General features: G+C 41.3%; 1 protein-coding gene across 1 annotated transcript in view; it reads left to right on the top strand.

Annotated features, from left to right (window-relative positions):
• Window positions 1–17433, top strand: part of eng (endoglin) — a 38630-nt gene that overhangs the window by 9446 nt on the left and 11751 nt on the right. The window contains exons 3-5 of the mRNA XM_085793307.1: window positions 6526–6665; window positions 12855–12965; window positions 16723–16897. Of these exons, the coding sequence (XP_085649433.1) occupies window positions 6526–6665; window positions 12855–12965; window positions 16723–16897 (426 nt within the window). The remainder of the gene's footprint in view (window positions 1–6525; window positions 6666–12854; window positions 12966–16722; window positions 16898–17433) is intronic.

Here is a 17433-nt window from a genome sequence, read left to right on the forward strand (position 1 = left end):
AAATAAATGGAAAGGATGCGCCACAGATGAGTAACTGATGGTGTCTGGAAAATAATAGCTCACTTTTGAGTATATATGAGTGTCAACATGAAAATGAGTGTATATTTTTCACGCCTGCTGTTGTGACTTGAGAACAAAGAATAGCAATCCACGCAATTGAGTTAATCTACATCAAAGACTATGGGGCTGATGGTTAATGACGTTGAGCGGACAGGGCATAAAGTGAGTGAGTGAACAACGGAGGAAGTCAGCCATAGACCTTCCATACGCCACTGCTGGACTTGTTTTTCCGCCGGCTTCCGACAACGATGAGACGACGGATGAATGGCTCCCAGAGGTGTAAACAGAGCTAGTGTGAAGACAGGCTGTCTCCAGACCCGCTATCACATCCTCAGTTCCTCTCCAGCAAACACTGGAAGCAGGACTTGGCACACAGACGCGCACACACGAAAAAGTCTTAAGCCATTAAACTGACAAGACTAATCAGCAGATTTTTTTTTTTTTGATAGAATTTCAGGACTTGGGAGAGGGAGGTGAGATGGTCAGGAAGCCTGTGTGTTGTAGAGAGTGTGTAATGTGCAGTATGCAGGGGTTAGAGGCCAGGGGACAGTGCAGGCCCCTGCAGAGCACTGATAAGAGCTTGTTTACCTTCCTGTGGATGGTCAGGCCTCAATCTGCAGCTGCGGAAACTCCGGGACAATAGGTGTGTGTATATGTGTGTGTGTTGTGTGTGTGTGTGTGTGTGTGTGTGTGTGTGTGGGGAGTCGCAAAGGGGGGGCTTGAGCAGGCCTTGAAGCTCCCCTTTCCCTCTCCGTCTAATTCTGATAGGGCCGCTGACCCCTCCCTGCCCCTTCCCCATCATGACTCCGTCGCCCGACCCTGGACACAAACAGTTTACTCTACCCTGAGGGACCAAGGGAGACAGTTGGTCTTGACGTTGTCTGCTGTCAGGGCTTCCCCTCCTCCTTTTTTTTTCTTCCCTCCCCCTCACTCTCTCTCTCTCTCTCTCTCTGTCTGTTTGAAATGCAGCCATACTCTCCAGCTCAAAGTTCTGCAGTCCTTCATTGTGCATCTAAACTCTAGGCAAGGAGCTGATGCTCTTTTCCACAGTGACTGACAATGAGGGAGGGCATGAAAGACGAGGCATGAAATCAAGCCTGCCTGCTTTCTTGCCTGAGGTGAGTGTGAAGGCAGCTAGTTATCGGAGCCGCAGGTACTCAATCCCTAGAATCTAAATCAACGTTTAGTTAAGGTGTGATAGCAATTTAAAATTCAAGGCCTCGCCACAGCCTGTCAGCGCTCGGCACTGCACAGATGCTCAAAGTCGAGGCAACAGTGATACAAACAGGCGGGCAGCTCTTGAGATCTTTAATTTACTGGCAGAAGTAGCTAAATAACATAAACAGCACTGGCACTAACACCAACAACAAATCTCACCCTAAAATTGAATTTATCAGAGCTTCACAAATCACTGTATTTAGAGGAAAACACCATAAATATAGAAAATGTGTACTCGGCAACAAACAGTCTGAGCAAAAACCTATTAGTTCAAGGAAACATTTATCAGAATCCATCAACTCAAATTTCCTTGTACTTTCACTTTTTATGAAATGTTCCTTTTCTCTGAAGTGACTTGCTGGGAGGCTGGAAGTCGTCTCTGGTCATCGCCCCCTATCACCAGACCTCTGTCAAATTGAAATGCAGTTAAGGTTATTTTAAATTCAGCTGACCAATGAGATGCTGACCCTTTACTGTCTGAAACAAGAAGTGATACTATCTGATATCACGTGCCTGTACATATACTTCTGCTTTTTATCCAGTGGTGGACAGCCAGGAGCCACAGTGTGCTCCACCATTTATACTGTAGGACATATGATGCTAGCAAAGCATTTGTACTAAAGTGCACTTAGCCACACAAGAGTGATGATTGGTTAATGTTGGACTGAAGTGGTGTGAAAATAATTGGCGAGATGGATGAGTTGAGAAACTTACAGAAAGTAATTTTGTTTTGCTGCCGTGCTTCAGAGTGTGTAAATGGAGTGAAGCGACAACATTTCCATCTAATCACTTCAGGTGTTCTGTCTTCACTCCACTCCCAGCCACTCTAGGTTCGCCACTTCACTCCCTCCCCACTCCCACTAGGAGAGAGCTCATTGCTGTTTGCTCTATAGGATGAGGAGGAAACACATTTTTTCTTATCGCCATAATGTTAAACACGGTGTGGTGAATGCCACTCTGAAGCTGGATTATGGGTTGTTAGCATAATGTAATGCTTGTGGGATGGAGCTCTACAGTAAGTGCACTGCACACACACCTACAGTGGCTTTCTGGCCTTGCTAACGTCTCCATGGGCGCCCATAATAAATAAAGTTATTTCCTAGAGCATTTGTGATAATATAGTGCCACCCGACTTTGAAATACACGTTTTGTTTTGCATTCACAAGCGCTGCTTGGAGTTTTCGAGGACTTCACAGTAAGGAAGTTGTCTGTGTCTCACCATTGTTAAAGTTTTTTTTTTTAGCTTTTTAATTCAAACTGTCTTGAAGAAAAGAGGAAGAAGACAGAGAAATACAGGATGCCAGCACTGTAGGGCTACTTTGATCCCTAATAATGATAAATCACCTCAAGCCTCCAGTAACGCCCAAGCTCAGCCACTCAGTTCACTCTGCATAATTAGATGGGTCCCTCTTGGACAGTGGAACTTCATTTCCTAGGTTCAGGTTGGCATCTTCAATTAATTACATTTTTAATTACAATTTCACTTTAATTTGAGCAAATTAATTGAAACAATAGAGATAACACTCGGATGCACACAGTCCATTACTAGGATGGTGTAGGTCAGGGCTAGCTGCAGTCTATAAATATTGTAGTTGACTCTGTTCAGCTGGGGAAATGGTTTCAGAGTTGGACTGGGAGAGAAATTCAGCCTTAGACTTAACAACAGGTCCCAGGAGGAAGGGTGAGGGGTTGCTTGGGTTGCTCAGGTTACACTAACTGCCCTTATGCACACCCCAAGTGACAGGCACACAGAGAGAGCAGGTGTAGGGATAAGGTTTTGTTGCGCATGGATACGTCAGCAGTTGGAGTGAATAGGTATATTTAAGTCATCCGGTTAAATCTACCTGTCTTCACTTTCTTTTTCTCTTTTATTTCTCTCTCCTCACTTTTACTCCTGGGTGGTAGGGAGACCACATGTCTCCACCTCCCCTTTCTGTTGTTTTAAATTAAAAACCCCCAAGGGAGGTGTGTAATTGCAACTTCACAACGCTGCAGCTGTTGCACCCTGCGTATAGTTCACACCTCAGCTAACATGATAATGTTTACATTGCAGCTTAGGTGTAAAGCATACAAAGTCACCCTGAAGTGTCCGACCTACAGTTAGAGCTGACACTTTAAAGTTAGAGTTGATCGATTGGAACTGACAGTGTACAGCAACCTGATGAACTGCAGCATGTTGAGCTAACCTGAACAAAGTAGGCCTAAAGTGACGGACGCAGAACATAGTAAATGTCAAGCTGATCCTGAGATGTCCTAAAATGGTCTTGGTAGTGGTGCTGGCTTAATGGTACTATGCATAATTGAACACATGCGGAAAACGGATGTCTGTGATTTGGTCAGCCAGTCTCCTATCTTCTTCTGGAAAACCCTAGAGGTTAGGAAAGCAAAAGCAGATAGACCCTTGACATGTAAAGGGACCAGATGGTATTTTGTATTCACTTTATTAAGTTGTGGCTCCAGGGTGCTGCAGACAAGCAGGGGAACAGCCGAGAGCAGTTTTAAAATGCATTATATTGTAAGTTATTCATCACTCAGAGATATTGGCACAGTCCACAAGATGTGCTTTCTCCAAAGGCCGCTTCACTAACAGCAAATTGGCCATGATCGATTTTGGCTGCACACTTGTTGGTTTTAATTTTATAAACATTTGATCAGTTTGCTGTAATGTGTTCAATACTCTTAGAGTTATAAAGTACCTATTAAGTCTCTTAATTTGGCAATACAGTGCTGCTGACATGGTAATTAGCAGTAGTCTGTTCAGGCATAAATATTTCTTTAATAGTACCTATTTAATATCAACTGACATTGATTTTGCTCTAAGAAATAGACCTAAAGATCAAATCTTATTATATACACTTTTCATGAATTAAGTTCATTTTCTGTCCCCCACAATCCCCTAATGGTTTCTATTTACATCCCCCCCTCATACCTAACATCTAAGTGGAAATCACCAGCAACCATAAACATGTATTCTCATGAAATGGGAAATGGAGGGGACTGATATAAGTAGATAAAGAGGACAGGGAATGGAATGGTCCTTCTATACCTCATTTACCAGCAAACCGCTTAGCGAGGCCATTGGCATTTCCGGGGTCAAGGGGGCAAAAATGAATGTTCTCCATATCCTATAGTGACTCATAAAAAGGAGACTAGTGACACATGCATGTACAGATACACACACACACGCACACACACACACACACACTGTCTTGCACAGTCAGTGTGATTTATACCAAGACCTCTCGGGCGACAGTCATGGGCCGTTAACTCTGTCACAGCAGAACAGGAGAGAAATAACTTCATGGATGTGGATATTGAGCAACAGACATTAACACAGGGGGCCAGAATAACAGGAAACCAGCCTTGACCTCCGGGGTGAGAGAGGGAAAGAGCGATGGCGAAGGAGCATAGATGGCTTTCCATCTAGGACTGAGAAACAATCTGCCCAGCCTCCCCTCACCACAACCCACCAAATCCCCCTAATTAGTTCCAAATGTGAACGGCTGTGGTAAGATGTGTTTTTCATAGGACACAGAAAACATGCATCATTTTTTAAAATTCTTCTTCTTAATGAGCGACATCTGAAAAAACAAATTCTAAAAATCACGTAAGTGTGATAGAAATAATATCAGAGGTAGCTGTCTCTGGATCAGTGATAGTCACAGGAGGTCACAGATGATGTGAATTAAAAGAAATGACTAAGAGTACATTATAGCAACCCTGTTTCACCATGGAGACAGCAAAAACAGCAGACAGAGCTGATTATATAACCTGTCCTAGCTCTTTTTCTTTTCTCTTCTTCTTTTTTTTTTGCTGCCGTTCGTTGCATTCATCACTTTCTATCCCATTTTATCTCCATCTCTGTCCATTCTCCTCTGCTGCTGGTGATGACATTGCCTCAACCAAGGTCTTTGATTAGTGCCGCTTCTAAATAAGGCACATCCTGTTGACCTTCCAAACTTTGCAATTTCCTATTAACCCTTTCCTCTCTGCTCCTCTCTCTGTCTCGTCTCACTTGCTTTACTCCACATCTCCCCTCTCGGAGGAATTGTGGCCTTCTGGGTAAACAGAGCAAATACATCATCAAAGTCAGTGGAGCGGTTTGTCATGCAGCATTTGCTTACTAAATTAGATGTCCCTGTTATGATATCACACTTGCTCTCTTATATGCTTCAGCGCCAACTGCTGGGGCTGATCGAGACATGCACAGTCGAGGCTTGTATTGCTTATATTCATCTTACTGTAGATATGCTTATCTAGTGATTGGGCACAGGACAGAGTAGTTCTGACTGATCCCATGAAAGCCATACTTTATCATGAAAACGGGTGGCTTTAAGGTTCAAGAGAGAAATCCAGAGATAGGAGACAATGTCAGCCATGGTGGTTACCAGAAAAGACTGTAGCGCCAGGACTTTCATAACTCCTTAGTCAGCCTCATCCTTTCATTTTGAATCAGCAAAAGGCGGAAGATGCATGGGGCAGGAAAGAGTGCCCTGATTGAGTTGGAAAAGACATTTGACCTACCTCTACTGTTCTCCTTCAGGAAAAAGGAAGTTTCTGGGGAATATTTTGTCCCGACCAATAACGTCAGGCAGGTTAAAGTGAGCGTGTGCACACACATACCTTCTGTTATCTAACTCGATAGGACACTCACACACACACACACATGGCTGAGGCGGGTCAAACAGCAGGCATTTATACCCAACCTCATCCATGACCGCGCAGCCTCAGCTCGATTAATTCAGCCTCCTGAGACATGGATCCCCAGGTTAAACAGCAGGCTCATAGCGGAGAGCAGAGTGAGCAGGCTTGATGGATGACTGCAGCCCGCTATCCTGACACGTCTGATAAACGTGAACCAGCAGATCCGTTTTTAAACAATGTAGTCCTACCCACACATTTAACATCCATACTCTGAGAGCAGGGGAAAAAGCTTTCATATTGACTAATAACAAATCTAGCCCCTTTTAGACAAGGAATCCGTAACATCGCTGGGTTCATCTGTCTGTTAAATAATTGCTTTTTGGCCGTGACACATATAGGTCTTCATTCATGTGCTGCTCCTGTCCAAATATGGCAGGATTATTAAGGATATAGAGCCATAATCTTGCACTACTTGGCATTTGACACATAAGACTTGATAATGCAAGAGGTTTCCCTATTAATGCTCGAGGTCAGACATTATTTACTATGACTCGATTATATGCTGCTGACACTGCTTAACCATTTCTACTTGATTTCTTCTAGCCTCAAGTCAGACATGTGAGCCAAAAATGGATAAGGACAACCAGTGGTTCCACGTGAGAGAGCGGCTAATTGGCTGTTGGACCGACTTCGTTGCTGCGGACAAGGCAGAGGTCCACATCGTGCACATAAAAAGCACCCCGGTAAGCATGCCAAGGTTATACAAATGAGATGCAGAGAAACCTGCGCTAATTGTGTAAATGCCAGTAAGTGAAAAAAAACCTGCTTCACGGGGGAATAACATGTGCGATGCTCCGGTTGCTTAACTGTTTCCAGTAAAATTCAGCAAGCAAACAAAGCCTTCCCACTCTTACATCTCAGCAGACTTGTATGCTAATCCTTGCATTGCTCATGTGTTCACCTTGTTATGCATTTCACACATTTCTGTTGATGAAATATGTCCCTCGCTGCTATAAACATGAGGAATCGGCTCTGAGCGTAATGCTGAATATAATATTTATGTTTTATTTACACAGTTGGAGGCTGTGTTAGATTGTGGCACAGCATTCAAATGTGTTGCACAAGTGGACAACAGTGGTTAGCACTGTTGCTGCACTGCAAGAAGGTTCGATTCCTGGAGCCTTTCTGTGTGGAGTTTGCATGTTGTTCTCTTTTCTTGATTGGAAACTTTTAAACTGCACATGAACGTTAAAGTGTGAGGTCCTAACCCTAACACCAGCCATGGCCAGTTATGGTAGAGACAAGATGACCCCTCCCCCAAAACAAAACAATACAAGAACAACAACAGCATGTTGTTGCTTCACATTTCTCTGTGCAGACATTTTCAGCAACTTGTTGCCTTGTCAGTTTTTTTTTATTTTTCATTTTTGAAAAGAGACAGATTTACTGTTTCCCTGAGCCTCTGGTCTGCTGCGTGCTGTGCTAAAGCTAATTTTATAGACAGATGCTAATTGCAAACAAGGGGAAGCTAGGCAGGTGAGCGGGATTATGTGTGTGTGAAACATGCAGGCAGGAAAAATGGCAAAAGTGAGAGGTTAGTTTGAGAATCACAAACAGATTCATCAGATAAACTTGTGGCCAGCGAAGCAAGAAGGAAGCAACTGACACACATGCATGTAATGTGATTTTCTTGGCATACATTTAACTTGTTGCATAATGTTGTACATTCGATATTGATGTACAAACTCCACCCCTGATCCTGAAATCAAGTAAAACTCTTTCTTCCCACACTGAAAAAATGTGAACACACACACACACTCCTTGCCCAACTTTTGTCAAGCCAAACAGCAGCTAACCATTGAATGGATGCCAGACATAACAGAAAGATAGGGTTTCCCAACATGTGGCTGTTGTTTTTTATCTTTTTTTTCACACTAAACAGGCTTGTATAACAGCCCAGCTCAGCTTTGGCTGTGCGCTCAAAGGATCCTTTCTCTCTTTTTTTGCAGTGCAGTGGATCATTTTGATTGTAAAACTTTTAGCTTAAAGGAACAACACCAAAAAGTAACTCCAGAAAACTTTTAATCTATATGTTGTTATTGCTGTGCCAGACTCCATTTTTCACTGTCCAACACTGTCGGTCAGCTCACATTAGTCATTTCTTTATCACCGTGCTCTGTTCACTCGCTGCTTCTTTTTGTTCTCACTTACAGTCCTTTATGTAGTGCTCTCACATAACTCGTCTTAAGCAAGTGCCGTTTTATTGTCTGTTTTTATTTCTCGCTGTGTTTGGCCGTTCTTCCTCGTTTGGTGGTGATTATGAGGAGCAAAGCAAATGTGTTGTGTGGACTCTTATAACTAAGATCCTGTCACAGGAATGTGCGGTACGAAGGCCTGTCTGAATCTATTACCTCTGTAAAATTAATAAAAGGTTCTTTCCTTAAGTTGCTTATGAAAGCTTTAGAGAGTCCTGTCAGAGTTTTTCTCTTATGGGGAAACCTTCAGCAGTAAGCTAAGCTGACTTCCACAGCCTGCATGCTTTTCTTACAGAATTAATTCCTTTCAATGTGATGTTTTAAGATGTTTTAAGTTTTTACGCTACACAAGGACACATTTGCATAACAGAATCTCAGACGTCCAGGTCTGCACGAGGTATGTTTCATTACTTAGTTTTGTTTCAAGTACTGTAAAAGCGCTGACATTGTGCAAGCAGATGATTGCCTTTGCCTCAACGACAAGGGTTACTGGCATAAATGTTGCTGAGATCTTTTGCCAAGTCTTTAGTCTCATTTAATGGACTGAAGTTTTACAGCATATTTAATGGACTGGAAATCAGAGGAAAAAGCTGTTTGATGACAAAACAGATTTAAAGCATATTAGGAGGGAATTGCTCCTCTCAGTCATCTTATTAGGCCCGGAGACTGAAACTGGATACATTATGCTGCGAGCAAGAGTAGAAAAAAAGAAAATGAAAAAAGAAACTGACATTTCAGCGCCAGAAAAAGTTTGTAGAAAGAATGAAAGAAGTTGGTTGACAGAGTGGTATAAATTGATGTGGGGTTTGAGTTCACGAAAGGAATTTGACTCGCAGTGGACATTGTACAGAGTTAGCATATCCTGTTCTCTAGTGGGACGATGAGTAGATGTTTTATCAAATGAAGAAGAAAGTGGATGTAAGATCTCTTCACACAGACCTCTTATCTGCTCTTGACTGTCTGTGCAGAACAGATTTTTCTTGTAAACACAGAGGAAGGGGAACATCTTAATCCCTTGCCAAACTGCCCAGTTAGATGGGAGCTTTGCCTCCCATGTCCAATTTGTCCTTTGAATTTTCTTATCACCTCCTTTCCCCATTCCTTTGTTTTCATACTGATTTACTACCTGCCAGAGACGGTTGACTCTCACAGCTTGACCACACAGAGAATTATAGAGGGAGCATCAAGGGGCTGCACAGGCCGGGAGAATTCATAGGGAGGAGCTGATTGTACACGGCCCGCTGATGTCACACACTGGCTTGTGTAGTCAGGGTCTTGGCGAGGGGCCGAGACGAGACCAGCGGAGCCAATTCAAGTTAAGGGAGAGAGCCAAAAGAATAACTGGAAACTGCATCAGCAAAGGCCCTTCAAAAAATGCTCCCGAGGAAAAAAAAGAAAGTCTGAAAAGGAAAACAATTGTATCTTGAAAGCACAGGAACAAAAGTAGCAAAGGTGAGTGATCAGGGTCAGCAGCAGTCATGATGGAGGGTTCAAAATTAAAGAATGAAAGTCACAAACGGATGAAGGGCGGGAAATGAGACAGGGAGACAAAGAGGTTCGTTGGAGGAACGCATAAGGAAAACACCACGGAGTTATCTCTGCATGAAGCACAATGAGCTCCGTAGGAAATGCCATTCATTCATTTACTGTTCGTGCAACACGATTCAGGTAAAAACAAAGTGGTATTTCTGGGAAGACATTGTGTTTCAACCATTCAAAGTCTCTCAGACTCTCAGACTCAGCCTATGATAAGTGGAGACTCATGTAATAACCCAGTCGCTCTTAGGTTCTGTCTGTCCTCAGGGAAATCAACATATATTCATTTTTTTAAAGATAAATGTGCTGCACTGAAGATGAAATGGAAGTATCCTATCAAAATGTGATTACCTGCAACTCCCTTTACCACATCCACACCGCATCACACACATTATACATGCATAGGCAAATGGAAACATGAATGGCATTGTCTCATATTTCTTCGCCTTCTTTCCCAACGTCCCAGACAATTTCATTCCTTCAGTCTATTCATCTGCACCTTTCCCCCCCTCTCTCTTTCTGAGCTGTTTTTATTTCTCTAGGTCGATCATAACAAACGTTCAAAATAAGAGTTCGCTTTTTTGTTGCCTGAAACGAGAGAACAGACACAAGTGTTATGTTATTAGGATGGACCGAGTGCAGCACTTAAATATGCAACAGTTTTAGATGTTATATTCCCCTTCGGCTCTCTTGGCAATTATTATTATTTTCATGTTCTGTAACAAATGTCACCGTCTTCTCACCTGGGATTGCAGTGCCCCCTTTGGCCAATATTTAAAAGAGAGAAAAAAGGGGCTGAAGACCATTAATTTTACATGTAATACTCACGTTTTGGGGACTTGTCTTCATTAGTGGGACAAAAGACAGTGTCTTTAATGGTAAACCATTGCATTGACATGTCTGGTTAAATAAGGTTGAGGTTGGAATTGAGGAAATTAATTCAAATCTATGTATGTCCTTTGGAGTCATGGAGACACTGTGTGTGGGGATGTGTGTGTGTGTGTGTGTGTAATGACAGATTCCTCTGTCCATTATACTCATATGCATCTGTGCTTTGCTCATATGCAATTTGTGGATGGTCTCCTCAGACCTAATTTGTTCTGTGGGGGTCTGAAAAATGTTTCATGGCTCAAGCTCATCACTATTCTCCTGGATAACACAACATGGAAGCAAGTAAATTAATTTAATATTAAGGATTCACACTGTTTCCCCAGCATGCTCATTGTCTCCCCAACAGGCTCTGCACTGAAAAACAATCTAACTTCAAATATAATAGAAAAACTATTTGGTGTCAAAAGGCATGATGGATGAAAGCAGAAATTTGTATTTATGAATGTTAAATTTCCACAAAAGTCTCTCTCTGGAGATATTTCCAAGCTGATTTTTTTAAAAAGCGGTCGTTCATTTCTAATGCATTGAGTCATAAAATTGAACTGATTTCAAATCCATGACTCTTCCACTTTTCTAAACCCAATTATCTTGGGGCTATTAGAGAAGTAAAAAGTAATTAGAAGTAGGATTTATTAAATTAAGTCAGCCTTGGAAAAAAAAAGTCTCTAAATTCAGACTTATTATTCCGCTGTGAAAAGGTTTACTCACCACCACTTACATCCATAAAACTCAACTGTGCCAGCTTTACCCCACGCACATGCAGAGCATGGTAATTAAGGCTGATTCATAGAGCGACTGTGGCGGTGATTAGCGAATCTGTTACCCTGAAAACATGGTTAATGAGGTATTACATTATGTGTTAAATTATGTAATTGAGTTTTTATATACTGTATATACAGTAACAACCATAAAGATTCACAGTGTATGATGGGAACACACTGGGTTGCAAGTTATAAAAAATAATGAAATGATCATAAAACATACTGAATTTATAAGTTTCTTTAAATTCATATAATTAGTGTTATTATATTATATTATTATCATGGCATGATTGTGCTGTTTCTTCTCATGTTAAAACACTGTAAATGCTACAAGGACTCATTGCATATCTGCTAAATCATTAATTTTGAGCTTTTGACTTGCTTCTGTCTCGTTTTGTGTGTAGCATTGAGATGTAATAATAGAACCATGCTGCATTACCTCATTAATGTCTGTGTCAAGGCGGGAGACAGGCAGACAGACAGACAGACAGCAAAGACAAGCTTCCTTCCTGCCTATCTGCAAATGTTCCTTAAATGACTGGCACCACTTTTTCTGGAGAGATGCATGTGTTGACATTTCGTCGTTGCAAAAACAAGGATAATTGTCATGTTCCCCGCTGAGTCTTTTGCGATAGGGTTGTGGAAAACTTGTACAGAATTAAACTGTGGTCGAAACTATTTTTAAACTTGGTGCTGCGAGCAAAATCTCTCTCTGTACTGCGTCAACTCAAGGTCTTCTCCTTTAATGACGCTCCATGCCAGACGGGGAGGCTTGCAAATTGGGGAATAACTGTAATTTTGTCAACACTGTATTTGTTTGTGACATATCATTTGGTTTTACAAAGATCTCATGCTTTATATATATTTATGTGTGACACTGTATAAAACACTTAGATCACATATTTATGGTGTTTACAATTTTTTTTATTTGTGGTAAAGTATGAATCTCTGCAAAATATTACATTTTAATGGAGCCTGTCATAAAGGCTGTTTCTCTTCACATCACATCATTAGTGGATATTTTTCATCGTCTGCATTTATTGATCCCAAATAGAGATTCATGATAGCTGTTGTGTTTCTCGTTGCTACAGACTGCACAGATAAATTTGTCCTTGCACTGTGCTGTATGATTTGCAAACTTCTAAAAATATTTTTTATTTTACTGCTTTGCTTTGTGTAGCAGAATACACTCAGCGTGGTAAACTTACCAAAAACAAACTCATTATAGGCGGCACAGTAGCTCCAATATGGATGGCTTCATGGTGTAAGTGAATTTATTGTGCCATTCGATTTCTTTGTCTTCCTAATCCGAGTGTTCCACCTGGAGACTTACACCACTGCCAGACTTTCTCTGCATCCAACACACAATCAGAAACGTTTTCCGCTCGCAAAAACAGAAGGTGTGAACTTCAGCAGCAGAGTCTGCAGCTAAACGAGCAACACTGTAAACACTGTATGTAACAAATATTTTTCTTCTTCTCATTTTCAGACTGGGTTTTTCAGTCTCAATTTTTCCATTGCCAAGCCAATGAAGCTCATCCTCACGTCGGCAAGCAGCCTCACTAGTTTACCACACCTCAACGCCGATGTGGACGTATACGTGAGTAAAATCTCTTTCTTTTTCTACAGTATATGAACTTCCACATCCACACACAGTGTTTGTCCAGAGAAGCAGGTTGACTACATGTTGGGAAAGCTGATCATGCAACAAACTGTTAACTTCAGAGGCTCATTAGTTAGCTCTGTTTCCACCTGATTCCATTTCTCTGTTACATCACAGTTCGCTGTTGATACACAAGGCCGTTAAACAAGCATCAACTAATCATGAAAAATGAACGGGTTGTGGGGACACTGTTGTAAGTGGTTATTTTTCAGTAATGTACTTAGCTGCTGTCTAGCGCCAGCTGTTTACATACAGCCAAACTGCCACAGCTGTGCAGCTCTGTGGGCCTGTTCAGAACGACAGTGAACCATGCTGCTTTTCCATACATATTAGCTGCTCTGTATGAGGCAGTTTGTTTTGTTTTTGTGTGTGTGCGTGTGTGCGCATGTTTTTATTATCCACACTATAAAATCTGTAAGAGAAGTTTTATGGTGGCCAGCAACGAGAGGGGCTGATGGCATCGGCTGTAAAAATTAATGTTCCAATGAAATGGAAGATTCTGACTTTTATGCACTGTTCTCAGATCATATCTGTGAATTAAATCTAAGGAGGTCACAAAACAACTTTTATTCAGCTGACTGAATGTCTAATTAAATAGAAGGAATAATACTGTTGTGGGGAGTGCTGCAAGTTGGTTATTGTGTCAGGTCAAATGGTTTTGGGTTAGAGTTATGATTCTAACAACACAAAATATCAGACACAAAGGTGAATAGCCTGTCTTTAACCAGAAATTATATTTATATATATAAATAAGACTACTTAAAATGTTACTGTTAATTCTTAATGTCTCTGGTGACTTGGAACTGTAGTACCTGTAGATAATGAGCCTTAACCTCCTAGATAGTCACAATAACTTCATAATCCAGGGCTGTCAAGCGATTAAAATACTTAAGCATGATTAATTGCATGAGTGTCCATAGTAAATCACGATTGATCACAAATTAAGTGTTCAAAATGTACTGTATCTGAAGGGATTTTTCCAGATGTTTAATAATGGACAAATACTATACTTGCTTCATGCAAATGGGACTTGACAAATATTGTCCAGAAAGCCTCAAAGACCTCGCTGCATTTGGCAGTGATTAGAATTGATTATACTGTATGAACTAATCTTGCTGTTTCCCATGTCAAACTTTCAATGTTTGTACAATCCAGTGGAGTTTGTCGGCATTCTCCCGAGTGATGTGTGTTTTTCTTACCTTCTGTGCCGTCACTGTTGTCGCTTCATATCAGCGCAGGGTGGAGGCTGAGATGAGATTTCAAACTTCTCTGAGAAAGGAAGAACCACAGTGAACATTTTATCATCTTTATTTCTCTCCACAAACTTCCATTATCGTTAAGCTTCGAAACATTTACTATCTTGAGTTGCTCGATACAGTAAAGTTGTTTGCAGGGAGCTCTTGAGATTTGACAGTCGGCTGCCAAACAGTAACATTTTAAACGAAAGAAGCTATTAAATCCACACTGTCTCTATTAGGAGGTTTTAGTTTGTTGTTTGTCTTCCACGTTTGAGTTTACAACGATGCTGTTTGGCAGCTGGCTCTATCGTGTCAAAGCTTTCCTCGCGACCATGAATGCATCACTTGGAAGACTTCAGAGCCTCCCCCCCTTTTTAACTGCTTCAACACACAAAATTAGAGTTGTGTTGACAGTAAAGTAAAGATGAAGACATGACCTGATGACTTACTGTATATATCTGCATCCTCTCACACTGTAATGAATTAGAATTAGAATATAGGACCAACAGCTGACCAATCACGACGATGAGATGTTTACAGGAATGTCATCAGTTAGTGATACGCTGACAGCAGCGTGTGACACCACATCCTGTATCATGTCCTGTGGAGAGCCTGGACAACATTGCCTGTGACCACAGGATGTTTTCATGGGATGAGCAGTATCACAGGGGGATAATAGTGTTTAACTGCAGATTGCAGCGTAAGAGGAAAAGCATCTGTTCTGCATCTGAGTAAGTTCGTCACTAGCTCTGACAGCTTGGCTCAGTGTCACAGTCACAGCTCTTGTTGGCCTCCCACAGTTGAGTTGTTTTGGAAAACACTTGAAGACAACACAAAACTTTTGCCCATCAAGTCTTATGAGTCTTAATACTTTCTCCAGTGTATCATGTATGTGCACTTATATAAATAATGAAAGAATCTGCTGTTATTGATCAGGTGAAAGAGCTCAGAACTCAGCACATGAAATCACACATCCATCCCCACGACAGGCTGATGGGAAATAAGTTATTATCGGAACATTCTGTAATCTGCAGCAGATAAAGATGCTGCTGTTTTCACTCAAAACATCTTGGAGTCACTTGAACTTTACTGGGAGCCTGTACAATATCAAATCATTTTTCCGCACAGATTCCACTAAGACCAATCAGAGATCCAGTTCTACTGTAATCATTAAAATGATTACCATTGTTATTTCCCTTGTTCTTCCTGCCCTTCTTCTCTCTTCCCCCTGTCGTGACTGGTTTCCCTTCTTTTATTTCTGCCGTTTCCCTTCACGCTATTTTTGATCCCGTATCAATCAAATATTCATGTAGAAAGACCGATGACTCCCCCAGGCTTACTTGGCTTTCGCTTTGTGACGCAAGGACAAAACACACAAAAATAGTTAAACACACTGCGGGCCGGTCAGGAGAGTGATTTTCATTATTTAAACACACACACACACTTGATAAACACTAACAGGATGACAAAAAGAGTTCTTTCTAAAATTACTCAGCACACTGCCGCCCAACTTCTTCTCACAGACTAAGGAGGATGAACAGTTTGTTGAGTCAAAATCCAGTAAGTGTGCATCACCTGCCTGTGAGCTGCGTATTGTAACGCTCAGAAATAAATCAATGAAATAATTCGAATCGAAGAGCTCAAAATACTTTGTACTATGCAGCTTTTTTGGTTTAAAATACTAGTAGAAAAAAGAGATTTCTGTAAAAATATACCTCATCAAAATGAACTGTGAACTGCCAGTGTTTACAAAGTGAGGAATTGCAGTACTAGTACTAGTATTTTCCCACCTTCAGCCTCTGAACTGCAAATCAGAGTCGATTAAAATCCATTGAAGTCTGAGCCCAGAATCAAACAGGAACATTGAATTGTTTTTATTGAGCTTTTTTTTTCTTTTCTTTTTTTTTTTTTACATGTCTAACTGTCTACAAACCCCCCACCCCTCTATGCCTTATTATTCATGCAAACCTTAACGTAAACTCCATTATTTCCCATTGGTCCAGACGAGGAAACAGCAGTGTCTAGATGTATATATTTATACCTTGTATGGAGCCAGATTCCAGCCGACTGCGGTGACGCACAAAGCTAAAAAAGGTCCCATTTCCTGGCCCCACTCAGGAAGCAAAGGAAAGACCTTGGCTCCAACTGGGTTGTGCAACTGGGCTCGTGGACACTTAACCATAATAAACATTTCTTTTTAACAGGACCCTGCAAAGAGAATAGAGGGAGAGTTGGGTGGAGGGTAATAGAGGAGAATTGGATGGATGGACAAACAAGTTTAATATGACCGAATCTTGAGCAGACATGAGATAAATATAAATAAATATAAAGCTGACTCAGTCTGTTCTGTGTTTTTGTAACAGACGGACTCATAGCTTTTAGGATGTAGCTGATTCTCACTCTGTTGATTGCTTCCAATGATACTAATTGACATTGGCTTTCCTTCTGCTTTTCAGACAAACAATTCAACAATCAACCTGTATAGTAATGAACCTTCACCAAAATTCCACAAGGAATACCTTCCCACTCAAGATGAGGAGCTGGTCAGGTGGGCAGAGCAGAAGTTCGGGGGTGTGACATCATTCACGACAATCCAAAATCTGGAAGAACTCAAGTCAACAGGAATGACAGGTGAGAATTGTTTGTGTCGCCTGGCTGATATTTAACTAACATCATTTTTCACATGCCATAGTACATGTGAGACGAGGACGTACTGTACGTGAGACAATGTTATAGAATGTCATTGGATCAGTATGAAACCTTTAAGGACTGTCTGGCTGCCTTAAAGTGTTTCAGATTTATCACTCTTGTCACCCATGGTGTTTATCTGGAATCCACTATCTGCATCTTTGTTTGGTTTGAAACAGGTTTTTTCTTTTTTTTCGGTGCTGAGGAGAGCAAAGCAATTATAGTCGGCAAAACTTGCATCTCCAGCTTATATAACTGAACAGCGAGTCTACAGTACAGTAATCATGGATGGATGCAGAGTTGTCCCCAGAGCTCTTGATAAAATTCATCACTCGTGTTATCTTATCTTAAGTGTGTATAAAAATCCTTTTCGATGAAATCACTAAGAAAACGCTGTGCTGTGATGAGACCATGTTGCGTTCAAAAAATACAGAAAGCCTTTTTTTTTTTTCCCTGCGCCCCTGCGCATTGCAGCTCGG

Source organism: Trachurus japonicus, chromosome 12 (genome assembly GCF_045865225.1).
Source record: "Trachurus japonicus isolate A0001 chromosome 12, Traja_1.0".
NCBI classification, from domain to species: domain Eukaryota; kingdom Metazoa; phylum Chordata; class Actinopteri; order Carangiformes; family Carangidae; genus Trachurus; species Trachurus japonicus.